This window comes from Mobula hypostoma, chromosome 2 (genome assembly GCF_963921235.1).
Source record: "Mobula hypostoma chromosome 2, sMobHyp1.1, whole genome shotgun sequence".
NCBI lineage: Eukaryota > Metazoa > Chordata > Chondrichthyes > Myliobatiformes > Myliobatidae > Mobula > Mobula hypostoma.
The window spans coordinates 116362420-116386529 of NC_086098.1; the positions used below are offsets into that span (position 1 = coordinate 116362420).

The window sequence follows — 24110 nt, forward strand, 5'->3', positions numbered from 1 at the left end:
TCTGGGCAAGGCAGCAGCAGCCAGACCAATAGCACTGTGGTCAGCTCTGAGCCTCAGAAGGGTAGGGTGAAGTCAGGGAGAGCAATAGTCATAGGGGCTCGATAGTTAGGAGATTCTGCAGAAGCAAAAGAGACGTCAGGATAGTGTATTGCCTCCCGGGTGCTTGGGTTAAGGATGTCTCTGAGCGGTTGCAGAATATTCTTGAAGGGGAGGGTGTGCAGCCAGAGGCTGTGGTACATGTTGGTACCAATAACATCGGCAGGAGAGGGGCAGAGGTCCTGCGCAGTAAGTTTAGGGATTTAGGAAGGATGCTGAAGAGCAGGACCTCCAAGGTGATAATCTCTGGATTACTTCTGGTGCAACGAGCTAGGGAAGGTCAGAACAGGAAGATAGCACAGATGAATGAGTGGCTCAGGAGATGGTTCAGGGGGCAGGATTTCAAGTTCTTGGATCATTGGAACCTTTTCTGGGGAAGGAGTGACCTGTACAAATGGGACGGGTTTCACCTGAACTGGACGGGAACCAATATCCTGGGAGAGAGGTTTGCTTATGCTGTTGGGGAGGGTTTAATCCAGATTTGCAAGGGCTTGGGAACTAAAGTGAAGATGCAGAGGATGGGGTGGTTGGTGCACAAGTAGAAACAGCTTGTAGGAGTTTGCAAGGAAGAATAAGCAGATGATAGAGCAAAGATACACTCAGTTAGCTTGTTTGAGATGTGTACATTTGGAGTTCAACCCAGGTAAGTGTGAAATGGTTCGTTTTGGCAGGTCAAATTTGAAGACAGATTATAACATTAATGGTAATACTCTTGGCAGTGGCCAGGATCAGCAAGATCTTGGGATCTGTGTCTGTAGAACATGCAAAGTTGCTGCACAGGTTGACAGTGTTGTTAAGAAGGCGTATGGTGTGTCAGCCTTCATTAACCTTAGTTACACCCCACTTGGAGTATTGTGTTCAGTTCTGGTCACCTCACTACAGGAAGGATGTGGATACTATAGAGAGAGTATAGAGGAGGTTTACAAGGATGTTGCCTGGATTGGACAGTGTGCCTTATGAGAATAGGTTGAGTGAACTTGGCCTTTTCTCCTTGGAGCGACGGAGGATGAGAGGTGACCTGATAGAGGTATATAAGATTATGAGAGGCATTGATCGTATGGATAGGCAGAGGGTTTTTCCCAGGCTGAAATGGCTAACTTGAGGGGGCCTAGTTTTAAGGTGCTTGAAAGTAGGTACAAGGGGGTTGTCAGAGGTAAGTTTTTCACACCGAGAGTGGTGGGTGAGTTGAATACACTGCCAGTGATGGTGGTAGAGCTGGATACAATAGGGTCTTTTAAGAGACTCTTAGATAGGTATATGGAGCTTAGAAAAATAGAGGGCTATGCAGTAGGGAAATTCTAGGCAATTTCTAGAATAGGTTACATGGTCAGCACAACATTGTGGGCCAAAGGGCCTGTCATGTGCTGTAGATTTCTATGTTCTGTGTCCTATGTTCTAAAACCATGCTGACTCTTTCTAGTCAACTTCTCCCTTTCCAAGTGAACATAAATCCTGTCCTTCAACATCTTTTCTAGCAACTTCCCTACCATTGACATAAGGCTCACCAGCATGTAGTTTCCAGGCTTATCCCTACTGTCCTTTCTGTACAAAGGATAATATTAACTCTCCTGCTGTCTTTTGGCATCCTACCTATGGTTAAAAAAGTTGAAAACTCTCCATTAGAGCCCCAGCTATCTTCTCCCTCGGCTTATTTAGTATTGTGATTTAAATCCCATCGACCGTAAGTCTTTGTTCACCCACACTTCTAATGTGCACAACTTTTCTAATATTTCCTCCTTGCCATTACAGGCATGTTATAGGTACTTCTGTACTCCTCTCTTGAGCAAATACCAATGAGAAGTTTTCATTTAGGACCTCACTCATATCCCCTGGCTCCATGCATTAATTACCCCTTTTGGGCCCTGAGGGAACCTACTCTTTCCTGAGCTGCTCATTTACTTCTAACATATTATAACGGATTTAAAATTTCACCTTACTGCCCTCCATATTTCTTTCTTAGTTTTGTTATCCCCTATGAACTTCAGCAGACTCATCTCAGTGGAAAGGTAAGGAAGTGCCCATGGTTAATTTGAAAGTGAGAGCTATTCAGATAAACTAAAGGCAAAGGAAAATTAATCAAGCATACATGAATAAAGATCAGTGCAAGAACAGTTTTGACTGTGTTATCCCATTTTAAAGATGCATTGTAACAGGCTCAGAAACTCACCGTACTCCATCACTGACTTTCATTAAACCCTTCCAATAAGAGGGATGGTCACTTGGGCAGAATTAGAAGGTGAATTAAAAGAAACACATGAATGAGAGAGACAGGATTTGGAATGTCTTCTTGGTATTTACAGTATCAGCATTTCAGGTGCAGATGTATATAAACACAGCAGAAACAGCCGTGGACAGGGCTGTGCTCTCGGCCTTGACAGAACTCCTTTTCCCAGGTGGAGGAGTGAAGAGGAGAAATGAATACTAAACAAGAACTTCTGTACAGTTTTAGCTAATGTCACCATCATGCAACTCCCAGATGTCAGAGCAGGCACAACATAGGCCATTAAGTCACATGGCACTTACTCTGCTTCAGACAATGTGCTTTACCCCAGAATATACCAACTACTCTCGGCTGTTCAGGGAGAAGGAAACACAGCAGAAATTCACTGGGAATTCTCCTGCTCATGCACAGTGTTTCAGAAAATACATGATGATCTTGTACTTCCAAGGCTTTTGCAGGAGTTCCAGAAGAAAGCTCCTATTGACTTCAGTGGGCATGGATATGATAAGCTGAAGGACTAATTTCTGTTACTTGTTTCAATAGTCACAGAGTAATACAGTATAAAAACAGGCCCTTTGGCCCAACTCATTGACTGTGTTTTGTTCAGCAAGCTAATCCTATATGCCCACATTTGCCCCATAGCCCTCTAAATCTCTCCTGTCCATGTACTTCCCTAGATCTTGCTGTTAATGTGCCTGCCTCAAGCACCAATACGCACCAGCCTTTGTGTGAAGAAGTTGTCCCTGATGCTCCTTTTAAATCTCCCAGCTGATCTTAAACCTGTGCTCTCTTGTTTTAGCATCCGCTCCCTGGGAAAAAGAGTGCATGCTTTCACCCCCATGACTTTATACACCTCTATTAGGTCACTCCTCAATCTCCTACAACCCAGTCTAAACAACATCTCCAAGTCCAGGCAACATCTTGGTAAATCTTTTCTGCATTCTTTCTAGTGTAATAACATCTTTCCAATACAGGGTGATCAAAACCGTAAACAGAATTCCAACATCTTATATAACTTCCTGACTCCTAAACTCAGTCAATAAAAATTTTTAACGTGCAGATGCTGGAAATATGAAATATAAACAGGAAATGCTGGAAACAGTAGATCGGAGAAATTAAAACAGTCAGTTTCAGGTTGAAATCCCTTCATCAGAACTGGGAAAGCAAAAATAAAAGTTATCCCCTTTGATCCATCCATCCATCTCCACCTTTTCTGCAACTAAAAACAGATTTGTTTTCTTTCTTTCTCAGCTCTGATGAAGAGTCTTTAACCTGGTGTGTGTTCCAGCATTTTCTCATTTTGCATTCACTTGGTGACTTGAAGAAGGCATCACTTCTTGACACGTTTTGGTAAAAATGCATGTCACTGCTTCCACAATCTCCCTCTGGCTCAGATGTTCCCAACCTGGAGTTCCTGGACCCCTTACTTAATGGTATTGATCCATGGTATAAAAAAGGTCGGGAACCACTTCTGGAATCCACTTATGATTACAAAACTCTTCAATATTCCTTCTCCTACCAAAATTAAGTGATTTTCACTTCAGATTCCATTCTCTTGTATCCGTAATATTGTCCCCTCTTTTCACAAAATTTCACTTTGTACCACATGCTTCAACCATCATCTCAATACCACTTTTATGAATGTTAGACTTGCTAAGTGGTGTTAACACACCATAATTATCAAGCTGTTTATATTATTTTTCTGTGACTTGAGACATATTTTTTGTTTCTGTTTCTTTGTCTACCTTCCAATTTCCTTTTAAGAGTATTAATATTCTGTCTTCATTGCATTAGTAACTTAATGAAGAATATCATTCTGTAGTGGGTCAAGGGGTTTGCTAATCAATGTCTCATTGTTAAATCTACACCCCGAAACACTTTGTTCATCAGTGCTTCTTTGACAAGTTTCACAAATCATTTGGTTGCACTATTTGACACTGAATGCAGTGGTGAAGTAAGCGCATTCTTGATGTCATTTTGTTTTATAAACAGCTGAACTAAAAATGAAAAATAACGAGGACTATCATCCAAGACCAGGTTTTTTTTGGTAAGGGGTGGGATAAGGAAATTCTTCAAGGGCATACTTTGCTGTAACTGGACCCAACATATACTCAGAGTCCACTTTATTGGTACACTTGTACACTTGCTCATTAATGCAAATATCTAATTAGACAATCACGAGATAACAACTCAGTGCATAAAAGCATGCAGACATGGTCAAGAGGTTCAGTTGTTGTTCATCTAAACATCAGAACGGGGTAGAAACATGATGTAAGTTACTTTGACTATGAAATGATTATTGGTGTGAGACGGGGTTTGAGTATTTCAGGAAGTAGTGATCTCTTGGGATTTTCATACACAACAGTCTGCGGGCAGAAACACCTTGTTAATGAGAGAGATTAGGGGAGAATAGCCAGAGTGGTCCAAGATGACAGGAAAGCAACAGTAACTCAAATAAATACACATTACAACAGTGGTGTGCGGAGGAGCATCTCTGAACACACAACACCTCGAACCTTGAAGTGGATGGGCAAGAGCAGCAGAAAACCTAGAACATACAGTACAATCAGTGGCCACTTCATTAGGCACAGGGGGTACTACCACGGTGGCATAACATGACACTATTACAGTTCTGAGGCTCAGAGTTTGGTGCTCAATCTTGGCATCCTTTGTAAAGAGTCTAGCAGGTTAGCTGGTCATTGTAACTTTGTACTGACTAATAGGTTAACTGGTCATTGTAAATTGTCTCATGATTAGGTTAGGGTTCATTGGTGGCTGTGGGAGTTGCTGGGCGGTGCATCTCAAAGGGCCGGAAGGGCCTATTCCACTCTGTATCTCTAATAAAAATAAATAGATAAAGTGTGGCAGCAACTCAATGCATAAAAGCATGCAGATTTGGACATGAAGCTTCAGCTGTTGTTCAGACCAAACATCAGAATGAGGAATGATTGTTGGTGCCAGATGGGGTGGCTCCAGACTGCAGGAATACAGTGTAGCTTGGTGCAGCCACTTCAAGGGCTCGGTGGGGAGGGGCCACAGGATACAGTTCTTCTCCTATTGGAGAGGGAGGGCCAGGTTCAGGGAGGAAGCCCCTTAATTATTAGTGCACCCAGAGCGCCACATGCGTAACAGCAGTGCTATTAATGTATATGAATGCAATAGAACACTACAGAAAATATTGACAATGAATGTAAATAATGAAAAGGCATTGAACGGTTTACTCTTGTAATTTTTATATCATGAATAAAGTTTATTTGGTCAAATAAAACAAAAAAGGAAGTGATTGAGAGAGCTACAACTTTTAAAAGCAACACACAAAGTGCTAGAGGAACTCAGCAGGCCAGGCAGCATCTATGGAAAAGAGTCAACAGTCTATGTTTCGGATTGAGACCCTTCATCAGGACTAGAAAGGAAGGCGGAAGGAGTCAGACTAAGAAGGTGGAGGGAGAGGAGGGAGAGGAGGGAGAAGTACAAGTTGGTGAGTGATAGGTGAAACTGGGAGGGGGAGCAGGTAAAGTAAAGAGCTGGGAAGTTGATGGGTGAAAAAGATAAAGGGTTGGAGAAGGGGAAATCTGATAGGAAATGACAGAAGATCGTGGAAGAAAGGGAAGGGGAAGGAAAACCAGAGGGAGGAGATGGGCAGGTAAAGAGATAAGGTGAAAGAGGGAAACAACAATGGGGAATGATGAAGGAGAGGGGGTGGAGCTAGAAGTTCAAGAAATCAATTTTGGAGGTTGGAGGTGACCCAGATGGAATGTAATGAGGCCACTCCTCCAACCTGAGTGTGGCCTCATTGTGGCAGTAGAGGAGGCTATGGACTGATTACGTTGGAATGGGAATGGGAAGTAGAAGTGAAATGGGTGGCCACCAGGAAATCCCACTTTTTGTGGCGGACAAAGCGAAGGTGCTCGATGAAGCGGTCTCCCAATATACATTGGGTCTCATCAATATACAGGAGGCCACACCAGGAAAAACAGGCACAGTAGATGACCCCAACAGATTCATGGGTGAAGTGTCTCCTCACCTGGAAGGACTGTTTATGGTAGTGAGGGAGGTAGTGTAGGGGCATGTGTGGCACTTGTTCTTCTCATTTACCTATTTCAATTCGACTGATGTTCTAGTGATCCTGCCCCTTCCCCTTCTTCAATAGTTTTCTGTTGTCTCCTATCAGATTCCTCCTTCTCCAGCCCTTTATCTCTTTCACCAATCAAATGCCCAGTTCTTTACTTCACCCCCTCCCCTTCTCCCATGTTCACATATCACATGCCACCTCATACTTCTTCCTCCCCTCCACCCACCTTCTTGGTCTGACTCCTTCCCCTTCCTTTCCAGTCCTGATGAAGGGTCTTGGACTGAAATGTCGACTATTTACTCTTTTCCATAGATGCTGCTCTGGCCTGCTGAGTTCCTCCAGCACTTTTTGTGTATTTCTGTAGATTTCCACATCTAGAGATTTTCTTGTGTTTGTGGAACAACTTTTAAAAGACAGCTGGACAGATACGTAAATAAGAGTTTTTTTTAGAAGAATATGGACAAATTGGAACAGCTTGGATGGGTATCTTGGTCAGCATGGACCACTTGGGTCAAATGTCTATTTCCTTGTTTTATGGCTCTATGACTAACATTCCTTCAAGCTTCACAGCCATAAAACTAAATCCAAAATTGCCTTATTGCCTTGTTAAGCTTGTTATGTACTAGCTAAAGATATTCACCTGAGGTAATTTAAGAGTTCTCAGTTCTCTCTTGCTCTTGCACTGACAAATCCAAGTTAATTTTAGGGTGACTGAAATCTCCCACTTTTACAGCTTTTGTACTTTTGCTGTTGTGAGAAAAGTTCCTAAAAGTTTACTATTGTCACCACTAGTTAGTTTCCAGTATGCTAATTTCCCCAACAACATGTGTTCGAAGCATTACTTAAAGTTCCTGCATCTAACTATATGTCAAAGCTTCCAATGCATCTTCAGTCTGAACATGCATTTTTCCCACTCTTACTGCTTCTGCTAAAAGATGGGGAGGAAGGGAGCCTCAACCACATTCTCTGGTTGGACTGTTACCCCAAAGTTCTTTGGTACAGTTCATTAACCTCTAGAGCCCTTGGTCCTGATGTCTTCTGTAGATTCTTCAGCTCTTTAGGAGAGGGTTGACTAAGGGGGGTCTCAACTTCAGGTGCCATTCTTCAGTCCCATCCGTCTCCCTGATTGGATAGAGTTTGCCATGAATCCAGACAGTTGCAGTTGGTACTTTCAGCTTTCAACCCAATTTGGATGGCAAAATAATCTAACGACCCTTTTTCATAATAGCTGGAAGAACAGCCAAATGTTAATAGTCAGTTATTACTGGATTACAAAATAAGGGAATCTGATAATTCCTGATTTTCCATATAATTCTCATAATGTGCCAGCAGGAATAAAACCATGTGCAACTTACCCAGAGCAATCACAGCATGGATTAAATAGAAACAAAAGTTTCCTTTACACTGACCTTTTAAAACACTCCCGTAACAGGTGTTGAATGAAAACAAAAGTTCATTTTAAACTACCCTACTGAAACTCTCCAAGGGACAGGTTAAATACAGAATTTTTTGACATCTAGAAGTACTTAATTGCTGCAATGCAATTTGGGTGTTGTAAAAGGGACAGGAAAGGCAAGTTTTCTTACTCTCCTTTCAAACTGCCTAATGAAACTCTACCAGGCTAGATAATGACCTCAAGCATGTCATTCATTTCCAATACTAAACATAGTAACAGCCTGTTGTGACAAAATAGAGATGGGGAAAGAAACTTAATATATGTACAGTAGTTACAACCAGAGCCACGAAGCAGAAGATACATGATGTGGAAAATCCAAGCCTTTGTCTTACCAAAATACTTAAGAGAGCAATATTTGATACACGTTCAATGCCAGACAATACTTACTTATATAAGCTTACTTGTTTACTTATATAAATTTACTTGTTGAGCACAGGAAATGATACCTTGTAATCCAGGCCTTTGGAACAGTTGAAGACAACACAAAACTTTCCCAGGGCCTAAAACGAATAAAGCAGATAACATTTCTTTACAGAGGTCTATTTAAAAATGCATCACCACTTTTTTTGTGCATGGAATCAAAACATGGAGAAAATGGAGTTGTTCTTCTCGGGGACTGAGGGAGATTTGATAGTTCAAGTTAATGGGGAGTTTAAATAAAATAATTCAAGGAGAAACTGTTTCCTGAAACTGGAGGTTGCTAACCAGAGGGGATAGGGGCATGAGAAGAATAGGAATCAAGTTGTTGCAATCTGTAATGTACTGAGTCAAAAGTCAGTGACAACAGCTTCTGTAATGACCTTCAAAAGGGGATTCAGAATCAGAATCAGAATCAGGTTTATTATCACTGGCACGTGATGTGAAATCTGTTAACTTAGCAGCAGCAGTTCAATGCAATATGTAATCTAGCAGAGACAGAAAAAAATAGTAATAATGAATAAAATAAAACATAATAATAAATAAACAAGTAAATTACACATATTGAATAGATTATTAAAAACGTGCAAAACCAGAAATACTGTATATTAAAAAAGTGAGGTAGTGTCCAAAGCTTCAAGGTCCATTCAGGAATCAGATGGCAGAGGGGAAGAAGCTGTTCCTGAATCATGGAGTGTGTGCCTTTGGGCTTCTGTATCTCCTACCTGATGGTAACAGTGAGAAAAGGGCATGCCCTGGGTGCTGGACGTCCTTAATAATGAACGCTGCCTTTCTGAGACACCGCTCCCTAAAGATGTCCTGGGTACTTTGTAGGCTAGTGCCCAAGATGGAGCTGACTAGAGTTACAACCTTCTGCAGCTTCTTTCGATCCTGTGCAGTAGCCCCTCTATACCAGACAGTGATGCAGCCTGTCAGAATGCTCTCAACAGTACAACGATAGAAGTTTTTGAGTGTATTTGTTGACATACCAAATCTCTTTAAACTCCTAATGAAGTATAGCCGCTGCCTTGCCTTCTTTATGACTACATCAGTGTGTTGGGACCAGGTTAGATCCTCAGAGATCTTGACACCTAGGAACTTGAAACTCTCTCCACTTCTGATCCCTCTATGAGGATTGGTATGTGTTCCTTCATCTTACCCTTCCTGGATAAATATACTCCATGAAAATAACAGGACTACAGGAAACTGCAGAGCTTTGAAGTTATTCTGATCAGCGGCAGCGGAAGGCAGATGGAGCACCATCAAACACAGTGAGTTCTTTCTCCTTGTGTGGGGGAATTTCTTAAAAACAGTAACCAGTGCAGAGGTATGGGAAGCATCAGAGGTATCGGCGGCAGCAGAAGGCAGGTGGAGCACCACTAAACACGGTGAGTTCTTTCACCTTGCGTGGGGGTTTCTCTTATTTTTTAAACCGTAAAAGAGAGTTAGGGTCTAGTGGAGCAGCCACTGGAGTGGGGGCTAGAGTCAGAGTGAGAACTTAGAGGCTTTGACGAGAAGAGGCTGAGGCCAAAGAAACAGGTAAGAAGGGGGGGGTTTTCCTTTCGTTATTACTGATTTGGTCCTGGTTGCCGATAGTACAGTGCACGCCGGATGGCAGATATGGCAGTGGAATGCTCCTCCTGTAGGATGTGGGAATTCATGCAACCTGATGATTTCCCTGATGGCTGAGGTATACAAGATATTAAGAGGAATAGATAGAGTGGACAACCAGCACATCTTCCCCAGGGCACCACTGCTCAATACAAGAGGACATGGCTTTAAGGTAAGAGGTGGGAAGTTCAAGAGGGATATTAGAAGAAGGTTTTTTACTCAGAGTGGTTGGTGCGTGGAATGCACTGCCTGAGTCAGTGGTGGAGGCAGATACACCAGTGAAATTTAAGAGACTACTAGACAGGTATATGGAGGAATTTAAGGTGAAGGGTTATATGGGAGGCAGGGTTTAAGGGTCGACACAACATTGTTGGCCGAAGGGCCTGTACTGTGCTGTACTATTCTATGTTCTATGTTCTACGAGTACGCCTGTGGGAAATGCAGCCAACTCCAGCTCCTGAAAGACCACATTAAGGAGCTAGAGCTGCATTTGGATGAACTAAGAATCATCTAGGAGGCAGAGTAAGTGATAGATAAGACTTTTGAGCAGGTAGTTACATTCAGACCGCAGAATTCAGGGAGTAGATGGGTGAACACTGAGGGAGGTAAAGGGAGAAGGAAGTCAGTGCAGGGTCTCCCTGTAGCCATTCCCCTCAGTAACAGGACTACACCTTTGGATACTGGTGAGCGGGATGGCCTATCTGGGCAAGGCAGCAGCAGCCAGACCAATAGCACCGTGGTCAGCTCTGAGCTTCAGAAGGGTAGAGTGAAATCAGGTGGAGTGATAGTCAAAGAAGACTCAATAGTTAGGGGGGCAGATAGGAGATTCTGTGGCAGCAAAAGAAATGCCAGGATAGTGTGTCGTCTCCTTGGGCTTAGGAGCAGTTCTTGAAGGGGAGGGTGAGCAGCCAGTATTCATGGTACATACTGGTACCAATGACATCGGCAGGAGAGGGGCAGAGGTCCTGTGCAGTAAGTTGAGGGAGTTAGGAAAGAGGCTGAAGAGCAGGACCCCCAGGGTGGTCATCTCCGATTACTCCCGGTGCCACAAGCTAATGAAGGTCAGAACAGGAAGATAGCACAGATGAATGAGTGGCTGAGGAAAAGGGGGCAGGGGGCAGGGGGCAGGGTTTTAAGTTCTTGAATCAGTGGAACCTTTTCTGGGGAAGGGGTGACTGGTACAAGTGTGGCAGGTTGCACCTGTACTGGAGGGGAACCAATAGCCTGGGAGAGAGGTTTGCTTATGCTGTTGGGGAGGGTTTAATCCAGATATGCAGGGGTGTAGGAACTGAAGTGAAGATGCAGAGGATGGGGTGGTTGATGCACAAATAGAGACAGCTTGTAGGGCGTTTGTGAGGAAGCATAAGCAGATGTTAGAGCAAAAATGCACTCAGCCAGATGGTTTGAGATGTGTCCATTTTCATGCAAGAAGTATCATAAATAAGGCTGATGAACTTAAAGGGTGGATCAATATGTGGAACTATGACATTGTAGCCATTAGAGACTTGGATGTCTCAGGGGCAGGAATGGCTGCTGAGTGTGCCGTGCCGGGCTTTAGATGTTTCAAAAAGGACAGGGAGGGAGGTAACAGAACTGAGGGCGAGGCATTGCTGATCAGGGATAGTACTGCGGCTGCAGAGAAGGAAGAAGTCATGGAGGAATTGTCTACTGAGTCAATGTGGGTGGAAGTCAAAAACAGGATGGGGCAATAACTCTACTGGGTGTTTTTTATCGACCCCCCCCCCCCCAACAGTCGCCGAAACATCAAGGAGCAGATACAGAGGCAGATTCTGGAACGGTGCAAAAATAGTAGGGTTATTGTGATGGGTGATTGTAACTTTCCTAATACTCACTGGCACCTCCTTAGAGCAAGGGGTTTGGATGGGGTGGAGTTTGTTAGATGTGTTCAGGAAGGCTTCTTGATGCAATATATAGATAAACCAAATAGAGGAGTGGCTGTACTTGATCTGGTATTGGGAATTGAACCCAGTCAGATGTCAGATCTCTCAGTGGGAGAGCATTTTGGAGGTGGTGATCTCAACTCTATCTCCTTTACCATAGCGCTGGAGAGGGATTGGTGCAGACAGTCTGGGAAAACATTTAATTACAGTGGGCGGGGGCAGTGAATATGATGCTATTAGACAGAAACCTGGGAACATAAATTGGGAACAGATATTCTCAGGGAAATGCATGGCAGTAATGTGGCAAATGTTCAGGGAACACTTGCATGCCGTTCTGCATAGGTATGTTCCATTGAGGCAGGGGAAGGATGGTAGAATAAAAGAACCATGGTGTACAAAGGATGTAGAAAATCTAGTTAAGAAGAAAAGAAGAGCTCTAGAAAATTACAAAGGTGCCAAGAAAGACCTCAAGAATGAAGTTAGGAGAGCTAGAAGGGGCCATGAGAAGGCCTTGGTGAGCAGGATTAAGGAAAACCCCAAGGCGTTCTACACGTATGTGAAGAGCAGGAGGATGAGCCATGTGAGAATAGGATCAATCAGGTGTGATAGTGGAAACGTGTGCATGGAGTCGGAGGAGGTAGTGGAGGTACTTAATGAATACTTTGCTTCAGTATTCATCAAGGAAAAGGACCTTGGTAATTTTGGGGATGACTTACAGTGGACTGAAACGCTTGAGCACGTAGACATTAAGTAAAAGGATGTGCTGGAGCTTTTGAAAAGCATTAAGTTAGATAAGTCGCTGGGTCTTGACAAGACATACCCCAGGCTATTGTGGGAAGCAAGGGAGGAGATTGCAGAGCCTCTGGCGATGCTCCTTGCACCACCAATAAGGATGCGATTAGTACCTGAAGATTGGAGGGTTGCAAATGTTGTTCCCTTTTTAAGAAAGGGAGTAGTGATAACCCAGGAAATTATAAACCAGTGAGTCTTAGTTTAGTAGTGGGTAAGTTGTTGGTGGAGATCTTGAGAGGCAGGATTTATGAGCATTTGGAGAGAAATAATCTGATTAGGATTAGACAGCATGGCTTTGTCAAGGGCAGGTCATGCCTTATGAGCCTAATTGAATTCTTTGAGGACATAACAAAACACATTGATGAAGGTAGAGCAGTGGATGTAGTTTATATGGATTTCAGTAAGGCATTTGATAAAGATCCCCATACCAGGCTCATTCAGAAAATCAGGAGGCATGGACTCCACAGAGAATTTGCTTTGCGGATCCAGAATTGGTTTGGCCAGAGAAGGCAAAGGGTGGTTGTAGATGATTTGTATGCTGCATGGAGGTTGTTGGTGATCAGTGGTGTTCCGCAGGGATCTGTTCTGAGACCCCTCCTCTTTGTGATTTTTACAAATGACCTGGATGAGGAAGTAGGAGGGTGGGTTAGTAACTTTGCTGATGACACAAAAGTTGGACATGTTGTGGATAGTCTGAGCATTGTCAGAGGTTACAGTGGGACATCAATAGGATATAGAACTGGGTAGAGAAGTGGCAGATGGAGTTCAACCCAGATAAGTGTGAAGTGGCTCATTTTAGTAGGTCAAATTTGAAGACAGAATATAATATTAATGGTAAGATTCTTGGCAGTGTGGAGGATCAGAGAGATCTTGGGCACCCTGTCCATAGGACACTCAAAGCTTCTGTCCAGGTTGACAGTGTTGTTAAGAAGGCGTATGGTATATTGGCCTTTATTGACAATGGGATTGAGTTCAAGAGCCATGAGGTAATGTTACAGCTATACAAGACCTTAGTTTGACCCCACCTGGAGTACTGTGTTCAGTTCTCTTCACTTCACTACAGGAAGGATATGGATACTATAGAAAGAGTGCAGAGGAGATTTATGAGACCATAAGACCATAAGATATAGGAGCAGAAGTGGGCCATTCAGCCTATCGGGTATGCTTCGCCATTCAATCATGTGCTGAATCAATTCTTCCAGTCATCCCCACTCCCCTACCTTCTCCCCACACCTTTTGATGCCCTGGCTAATCAAGAACCTATCTATCTCAGCCTTAAATACACCCAATGACTTGGCCTCCACAGCTGCTCATGGCAAGAAATTCCACAGATCTACCACCCTCTGTCTAAAATAATTTCTCCGCATCTCTGTTCTAAATAGATATCCTTCAATCCTGAAGTCGTGCCCTCTTATCCTAAACTCCCCTACCTCGGGAAATAACTTTGCAAAATCTAATCTGTTCAGGTCTTTTAACATTCAGAATGTTTCTATAAGATCCCCCCTCATGCTCAGGGAACACAGCCCAAGAGCTGCCAGACATTCCTCATACGGTAACCCGTTCATTCCTAGAATCATTCTTGTGAGTCTTTTCCAAACCCTCTCCAATGTCAGTATTTCCTTTCTAAAATAAGGAGCCCAAAACTGCACACAATACTCTGTGTGGTCTCACGAGTGTCTTATAGAGCCTCAACATCACACCCCTGCTCTTATATTCTATATCTCTAGAAATGAATGCCAACATTTCATTTGCGTTCTTTACTACCGACTCAACCTGGAGGTTAACCTTTAGGGTATCCTGCACAAGGACTCCCAAGTCCGTTTGCCTCTCTGCATTTTGAATTCTCTCTCCATCTAAATAATAGTTTGCCCATTTATTTCTTCCACCAAAGTACATGATCATACACTTTCAAACATTGTATCTCATTTGCTACCTCTTTGCCCATTCCCCTAAACTATCTAAGTCTCTCTGTTTCTTCAACATTACCCGCTCCTCCACCTATCTTTGTATCATCGGCAAATTTAGCCACAAATCCATTAATCCGATAGTCCAAATCATTGACGTATATCGTAAAAAGCAGCCGTCCCAACATCAACCCCTGTGGAACTCCACTGGTTACTGGCAGCCAGCTAGAATAGGATCCCTTTATTCCTACTCTCTGGTTTCTGCCGATCAGCCAAAGCTCCATCCATGCTAGTAAATTCCGTGTAATTTCATGGGTTCTTATCTTGCTAAGCAGCCTTATGTGCCACACCTTGTCAAAGGCCTTCTGAAAATCCAAGTACAACACATCCACTGTATCTCCTTTGTCTACCCTGCTTGTAATTTCCTGAAATAATTGCAATAAATTAGTCAGGCAGGATTTTCCTTTCAGGAAACCATGCTGGCTTTGGCCTATCTTGTCATGTGCCTCCAGATACTCTGTAATCTCATCCCTAACAATCGATTCCAACAACTTCCCAAACACTGATGTCAGGCTAACAGGTCTATGGTTTCCTTTCTGCTGCCTTCCACCCTTCTTAAGTAGTGGAGTAACATTTCCAATTTTTCAGTCATTGGGTACAATTGCAGAATCTATCGATTCTTGAAAGATCATTGTTATGCCTCCGCAATCTCTCCAACTACTTCCTTCAGAACCCAAGTGTGCATTCCAACAGGTCCAGGAGATTTATGTGCCCTGAGACTTTAAGCTTCCTGAGCACCTTCTCAGTCATAATTTTCACTGCACAAGGATGTTGCCTGGTTTGGAGACCAGGCCTTATGAGAATAGGTTGAGTGAACTTGGCCTTTTCTCATTAAAGTGACAGAGGATATGGGGTGACCTGATAAGAGGTGTATAAGATGAAGAGAGGCATTGATCGTGTGGATAGCCAGTGACTTTTTCCCCAGGGCTGCAATGTAATGGCTAACATGAGAGGGCGTAGTTTTAAGGTGCTCGGAAGTAGGCACAAGGGGGATGTCAGAGGTAAGTTTTTCACACATAGGGAGTTTTGGGTGTGTGGAATGCACTGCCAGCGTGGGTGTTAGAGGCAAATACAATAGGGTCTTTTAAGAGACTCTTAGATAACACATGGAGATTTGATAAATAGAGGGCTATGCGGTAGGGAATTTCTAGGTAGTTTTTAGAGTAGGTTACATAGGCGGCAGAACATTGTGGGCTGAAGGGCCTGTAATGTGGCATAAATTTCTATGTTCTGTTCTATGTTCTATGATCCAAAGAGCCATTTGGAACGATAAACCAAACTGTCCCCTTCTCTATTGTCTCAGACGGAATATAGATTGACTCCACAGAAGCTATGTGATAAAGATATGGAAGGCTGGTGGGAAGCCTTATTTACATAGTGTACCCAGAGTTCCCATCCATTTTGGATGTAGTGGTAGATGAGAAAGAAAACACTGAAGAAATTCCCAGCACCTGTTTGCCTATGGAATAAAGAGGAAGATGTCAGTCAGCTTCAAGAAATGTGATACATTGTCAAAGGAGACTGAAAGCAAGAAACATTATATGAGACGCAATTCTAAGTGAGTGCAGTATATGAATGTATCTGGATTATACTTTCGGGTCGGAATGTCAGATGTGAAAGTTTTGAAAAAGCATAAGATTTCTTGGTCTGGCTACCAGTGGAGTACTGCATCTAATTCTGGTCACTCACTTATTTATTACATGGCTCTTCTGCCCACTGGATCCATGCCAGCTCTTGTATCAGTTCTACTTACCCTTAGTTTCCTGTACCCTAACACTTATTCTTTCTCACATAGACACTCACATACAGGAGTAAATTACAGTAGTCAACTATCCTATCAGCACATGAGCAATTTGGATATGAATATATGACACGATTAGTAAGTTTGTGGATCATACGTCGGAGGTTGCAGCAAGATACAGATCAGATAGAGTTGAGTTGAGCAGAGCAGAGCTTTGGCATTTTGGGAAGTCACTACAGGTAGGACATTTACAGGAAATGTTACAGCACTGAAGAATTGGATGGACAGAGGAACTTTGAGGTTCAAGTCTACACTTCTCTGAAAGTACCAACAGAGGTTGATACAGTGGCCAAGAAAGTATATGGCATGACAGCAAAGTGAGATAGAAAAGCTTTAAAGAGAACATAAAGTCCAACTTTTTTCTAACACAGATGGTACTGGCTATATAGAACAAGCTGACAGAGGACATGATAGATGTGAGTACATTTACATTAAAAAACATTGAGACAGCTATATGGATAGAAAAGGTTTAGGAGGACACAGAACAAATGCAGCCAAATGAGATTAGCTTATGTTGGCTACTTGGTCAGCATCAATGTGTTGGGGTATTTCCATGCAGTATAAATCTAGAGCTTTACAAAGCACTCGTTGGGTTGTAGCAAAAAAAAAAACAAGCTGCTGGTGGAACTCAGTGGATCAGGCAGCATCTGTAGAAACAAAGACATAGTCAATGCTTCGGGATAAGGATCATTCATCAGGACTACATGAGGAATACTGTGTGTAACGCTGGTCTCTACACTACAGAAAAGATGAGATTGTACAGCACATAGCAGTTGTAAAATGTGATTCAGCAGGATGTTGTCTGGATTGGAGGCCCATAGTTATGGGGAGAGATTGCAGAGGTTGAGCTTATTTTCCTGGCGTGAAGGAGGCGGAGGGCTGACGTAATAGAAGCATCTAAGATGATGAGAGGGTAGATACTCAAAATCTGTTCTCCAACACAGCTATGCAAGACAAGACTCTATTTCAGAGTTAAAGGATTGCAAGTGAGTGTTGCTGAATTTACATAGATCAGCTAACCAAAATGGGACAGCAAGTTATAATGGGATGCTTCATAGGGTATGGTAAAGCACAGGGTTTATGTTTCAATGTGTCAAGCTGCATCCAGTCAATGTAGAGTTCTATATGGTGGATTCATGCAGGAGGTCATTGGCTTTACTAAACAAATCTAGCACATTCCTTCAGATCCTTCAGAGAAAGGAACTTGCCACTTTGTTTCTGCTCTGGCCCCACACATTCTTTTATTCTGTACATGGGTATTCCTGTTTCCTGAGTCATCACTAACTCCACATGTAGCTAAGATGGCACCACAACACTCAAAAGACTCTGCCAGAGGCTGGCCAAACATTCACCCAACCTGCTGCATGAAAATTGTTGCTCATTAATGGGGAAAGCAGTCGTGGTTTGTCAGGCTAATAAAGGGCCTGAGTTACAGTGACAGGTTGGTCAGGCTAGGTCTTTATTCCTTGGAATGTAGGAGAATTAGGGATAATTTTACAGCAGATTTCTATCTTTCATATATCTTTTTTTCCTTTTCAAGGTTCTTTTGATGACTCTGACCTGGAGTTATACTCTGACTTCGGTTCTTTGCGGGAATGGGACCTGCTCTCAGGGTTTCATGATATCCCAAGGACATGGCCTGGAAGACTAGCACATCTTCAGGGTGCCAGATTTTCGTGGCTCTGGAGATGGGCTGATTCTAGGCCAGTGCCCCGACTGAGGTGTTGTGGGAAAACACAGAACATCAGGAGCAGTGGGTTAGCTGCCGGGGGCTTCGTGTCCAGAGAGCTGAGCCTTTCTGGGGCTAACTCTCTGGGTGCAGCGCTCAGCAAAAGCAACGCAACAAACTTTAACATTGTAAATCAGTGAGTTGTTTGTTATGTCTCCCCTCTCGCTGTGAAACGGGGATACCCCTTTTTCTCATTTATTAGGGAGAGAGAGAGAGCCTGTGGTATGTTGAATTACCGGGTGAACGAGTAATCTTTGGGGTACTGCAAGTCTGGGTCTTTATTGATGCTTTGCTGCATGCCTGAGTGCTCAGTGGAGGGCGCTGAAGCTTTTTAGCTGGTGGGAGTGGGGGGGGTGAGGGTCGTTGCCTTACTGCTGCTTATGCACGGGAGGGTGGAGCTGGGGGGGCTCTGCGGTTCTAATGTTTAACTGTCATTCATTCTTTGGAGCTCTCCTCTGTTTTTGTGGATTTTGTGAAGAAAAAGAATTTCAGGATATACATTGTATACATTTCTCTGACATTAAATGTACCTATTGAATCCTATTGAAGTAATTAGAATTATGAGAGACAAACATAAGGTGGGTAGGGTAAGGAAGATAGAATCTGGAGACATAGGATTAAGGTGGCAACTTTTTCATACAGAGGGTGGTGAGTAAATGGAACGAGCTGTCAGGAAGTGTTTGAGGTATGTACAATAATACCACTTAATAAGCACTTGGGGGGGGACGGAGGGATATGAGTAGAATGCAGGAAATTAGATTAACATTTTAAGCTTATGCCCTTTGTAGCAGAACAGCCTAAGGCAGGAGCAGGTAATAAATCTGGAGACACATGAGACTGTAGACGCTGGAACCTAGAGCAACAAGCAAGATGCTGGAGGAACTCCGAGGATTGAACAGCTCCTATGGGAGGGGGGGAAGGACCTGCCAGCATTTTGGGTTGAAACCCCACATCAGGTCTTGCATCCTGTTTGTTGGTACAGGTGATGTTGGGCACAATGCTTTACTTTTCCAATGATTACACTGCTTGGTTTTAATGACTTTAAGTCTTCACTAAAACAGGAGATAAAGAAGCCCAGTACTGAATATCATGCTATAAAATGTTAGAAGGGAATTTAAGATCATTTTCTGATCGTTGCTCAGCACTGAACACTTACTTTAGCGAGGTCTTTGACTGTTGCTGTTTTGCCTGTCCCTGATGGTCCTGATGGCAAGCCTCCAAGGTTGAAGTTCAGGGCTCCAGTCAGAGTTAGCCAGCAGCGGTCAGTCAGTGGAGTGATTACTAATCGGGGAGAGCAGCCAAGATACTCATAGCCATAGATGAAGGAGCTTTTGGCGTGCATGACGTAGCAAGAGTTGTTCTGCGTGTTCCATTCATAACGCAATTGCCTGAAACACAGATTTTCTGTCAGAGCTCTCCATGCCTTTCAAACACACATATTTCAGTGGGATGACAATAACCCCAAGTCACAATGCATCTTACAAGTGCACCCACTAGGCTTCGAGCTGCAGCAGAGACTGTCAATTACTGGTTCTTTATGAATATACTCAATTCATAATACTGTTACAACGCAAAAAGTTACCTTTGTGGAAGGTCTATCCACCTACCCCTATGTACGCAAGAACATATATACAGATGCATACACAGTATAACATGCATAAATAAATAGTGTACATTCTCTATGGATGCATACATCATGTGTTTAAACATCTACACAATTTATATTATGTATAAACAATATGCGTACCACAGTGTGCAGATGCTGCCTCTATATATCAGGCAGTAATAAATGAGAAATAATTGCTGGGATAGCTCAGGAATAAAACATTCTGCAAGAGTTAGTGTGTCAGGGTCTTCAGATAACTTTGAATATAAATGAACAATGCAGTAACATCATGTCTTTAAAAATGCTGCAAACACTCAGCAGTTCAGGCAGCATTTGTGAAAAATGAAAGCCCTTTCAACAGAACTTTCCCAGGGAAGAGGAATCAAAAACTAAAGGGCATAGGTGTAGGTAACACTCACAACACGCTGGAGGAACTCAGCAGGTCGGGCAGCATCCGTGGAAATGATCAGTCAATGCTTCGGGCAGGAACCCTTCGTCAGGACTTCCTCAGGTTCCGGCCCGAAACGTTGACTGATCGTTTCCTTGGATGCTACCCGACCTGCTGAGTTCCTCCAGCGTGTTGTGAGTGTTGCTTTGACCCCGGCATCTGCAGAGTATTTTGTGTTTACATAGGTGTAGGTGAGAAGAGAAAAATTTTAAAGGGACCTGAACGGCAACTTTTTCTCAAAAAGCATGGTGCGTATATGGAAATGTGCTATTAAATCAAATGGTTGAGCTAGGTGTAATAAAAACACCTAAGAGACACTTGGACAGGAACATTGATAGGAAAGGTTTATGTGGAAATGGGTCAAACACAACCGAATGGGACTAGCTTAGATGGGAATCTTGGCTGACATGAATTTGTTTGGCTAAAAGCCCTATTTCTTTGTTATTTTACTCTATGGTTCTATTCCCTTTTGCATCAATGGCAGTGAGGCAGAGAGTTTCAAGCTCCTAGGAGTCTCCATCACTGACACCCCCTCCTGGTTCAACCAGATAGGTGCCATGCCCTAGAAGGTGCACCTGTGCCTCTACATCTTTAGGAGGCTAAAGAAAATTGGCATGTCTCTTTTAACCCTTACTGATTTTTATTGATGCACCATAGGAAGGATCCTATCCATAGGCATCAAAACTTGGTATAGCAACTGATCTGCAAAGATTGCAAGAAACTTCAGCGAGTTGTGGGCACAGTTCAGCACATCATGGCAAACAACCTCTGCTCCATGGACTTCCTTATATACTTCTCGCTGCATCAGGAGAAGTGGCCAAAATAATCAAATGAGGAGGGAAGAATGTGCAGGGATGGAAAAGTTGAGTGACTAATGGTAGGGGAGATATTCAGCAAGAATGGTGAGTTGAATGACCAAATGGTAGATAAGGAGTGGTTGGCAAGTCAGGTGATGAATGGTTGGAGCTCGTGGGCAGGATAAATGGAAGAGGGAGGGCATATAATGGTCACTTAAGGACTATATCCAGTGAGGGCTGAACAGCTGGCTGAATCTCAGGCTGGACAACCCCATCCCAGGTCTCTACCCCTGAAGGAAACCTGACTGTCTAGGGAGAGCTGACGTTAAGCCAGCTGGTCAATGCAGACCCTCCACATTACCCAAGGCAACTACCTTCTATCCACAGAATCACTGTACTCCATCGATTGATATTTAAATTACGCCATCCTGCCCACAACCCTGATGGAGACTGGAGACCGAGGGGCTGGCAGGTTTCCCAGTGTGTCTAGCTGCATTATTGCTTTTCAGGCTGATTATTACCTGGTCCACTCAAAATCTTCTGTTTTGAAGACCTTCTTAACAATTATGTCACCCAGCACATCACGGCAGTGTACATTGATGGTTACCAGACTCTCCAACACTGTCTCTTGGGAGGGTCGCAGAGGTGCACACACGAGCTCAGCCAACATATCAAGCCTATTCATCAGCTCTAGATGGACTTCCTGTAGCTGGCTTTGTGGCTTGGTCCCACTGAAGCAGTTCATGCAATCTCGGTTGAACATTATCTGGCTCTGCACCAACACAAAAACAGCAAATTTCAGATGGGTAAGGTGCTGCTTGTCCTTTTGTTTTGAAACAGAAAATACCAAACCCAATGAGATTTGAGGCCTTGCATGCTATATTAACTATCTTAAGCTATTGTGGTCTAGAAGGATAGTGCCAACATCATCAATAATTGCTTTCAAAGGGAAATCAGCTATGAAATGTTGTGCTCTGGAGGGGAGGACAATTAGATAACTCGTGATGAGTCAGGACAGACAAAACAGATTGAAGGATTCTTGAAGAGACTTTCCACATCAGTGCCTTGAAGAATTTGTTTTCCTCAACAATGATTTTCTCCTATCACACCTGATACAGCTCACGAATGTACCTCTTCTATTTCCTACATTTATGTTCTCGCCCTTCTTCTCTCAATCAGAACAAGGATAGGATTTCCCATGTCTTCACCATCCTCCCCAATTGGTTCCATATTTAACAGATCGTCCTCCATAATTTTCTCCCCCTTCAACAGGATTCAACCACCACACATTCCAGCACTCTTGTAGAGTAAAGATAAACTCCTGATCTCACAATCCACTTCATCACACCCCTTGTACCTTATTGTCTGCCTGCACTGCACTTTCTCTATAGCTGTTACATTATATTCTACAATCTACTATTGCGTTTCCCTCTGTAACACCCTGATGTATGTGTGCTTTGAATTTATCTTTGAAATGCAAAATAAAGTTTTATACTATATGTGACAACAATAAACCAGTTGCCAATTGTCAATGAAACAATTGCTCTCTCTGTGATTCCCTGGTCTCTTTAATCTCCACCAACTACTCCCTGTCTCATGACACTTCCCCATACATCCTTTGGAGATGCTACACCATCCAGGAACCCAACAGTCCTTTCAGGTAAAGCAAAGATACACTTTCACTTAAAGTCATAGAGTTGTACAACATTGAAACAGTCCCTTTGGTCTAACTGGTCTATGCCAACCAATAAGTCCCATCCAAGCTAGTACCATTTGCCAACATTTGGTCCATAACCTTCTAAAACTTTTGGATGCATGTTCCTGTCCACTTCTGATTTCTAGTACTGAATTCAGTGCCTGTGTTGTAGTCTCTTCTGTATCAAGACAAACTAAAGCAGATTGAGGGACTACAAAGGTGACTCTTCCCAATTAGTTCTCTGCCACACACTCACTCTGAGATCCCTGTTTCTGGCTCCTATTTTGCTCCAGCTGTTTAAGATACAGCATTCCACCTTTTGTATTACAGCTTTCGGGCCATAATATGGAACTTTCAGTTTTAGCTACAATCCCTCCCTCTTTCCCCATTCTCTGCCAAAATGGCTGCATCTTTCTGTTTCAGGTAGTTTCATTTTACTTTTCTGCCTCCCAATGTCACCTTTCCAAGTAATTTTCACCTGACAATTTTGGTCAGCACCCTATAGCAGACACTCCCTCCCTTCTCCCCCTCTCTGTAGCTTAAATACACTTGTTTTCTTACATTTCCAGTTTTAAATAAGATTTTTGTCCTGAAACATTGACTATATTTTCCTCCTCCTCACCCACTGAGTGTTTCTAGCTTTCTCTGTTATCCCTGTAAAAGGCTTCCTTCTTTAACATGAAAATCCACAGATATTGTGGACAAGAATGCTCACTGGTGCCTCTACTTCCCAAACAGTCTAAAAAAATTTTCATGTCCCCTTTAACTTTTACCAACTTTTATCAATGTACCATAGAAAGCATCCTATGCAGATACATCACAGATTGTATTGCAATTGCTTTGTTCAAGTCTGTAAAAAAACTGCCAAGAATTGTGTACACAGTTCAGCACATCATGGAAACCAGCCTCCCCTCTATAAACTTTGTCTACACTTCTTGCTGATTCAATAAAGCAGCCAACATGATCAAAGACTCTCACCCACCCCAGACATTCTCTCTTCTCCCCTCTCCTATTGGGCAGAAGATACAAAAGCCTGAAAGTGCATTGCACCGGGCTCAAGGACAGCTTCTATCCCACTGTTACAGGATTATTGAATGATCCACTAGTACAGTAAGATCAACCTCATTATGATGTTGCAAATTATTGTCTGTCTGCACTGCACTTACCCTGTATCTGTAACACCTTCTTGTTGTTTTTACTTGTACTACTTCAATGTATTGTTATAATGGAATGATCTGTATGGATGACATGCAAACAAAGTTTGTCCTGTACCTAATAACATGGCCGGCCACCGAATACATGTTTGTGGCCTTCTGCTGCTGTAGCCCATCCATTTCAAGATTCAATGTGTAGTATGTTCAGAGATGCACTTCAGTACACCGGGATAGTAATGGATGGTTAATTTAAGTTACTTTCGTCTTCCTGTCAGCTTTGAACAACAACTCAACCTCTTGGCCATGTCTGGATGTTTTTATGCACTGAGTTGCTGCCACTTGATTGGCA

General features: G+C 43.0%; 1 protein-coding gene across 1 annotated transcript in view; it reads right to left on the minus strand.

The window, feature by feature from the left end:
• Nucleotides 1–24110, minus strand: part of LOC134357419 (dynein axonemal heavy chain 6-like) — a 495424-nt gene that overhangs the window by 319800 nt on the left and 151514 nt on the right. Inside the window, exons 22-24 of the mRNA XM_063068992.1 lie at nt 21433–21683; nt 19217–19448; nt 8292–8345 (exon numbers count right to left, since the gene is read on the minus strand). Coding sequence (XP_062925062.1) covers nt 8292–8345; nt 19217–19448; nt 21433–21683 — 537 coding nt within the window. The remainder of the gene's footprint in view (nt 1–8291; nt 8346–19216; nt 19449–21432; nt 21684–24110) is intronic.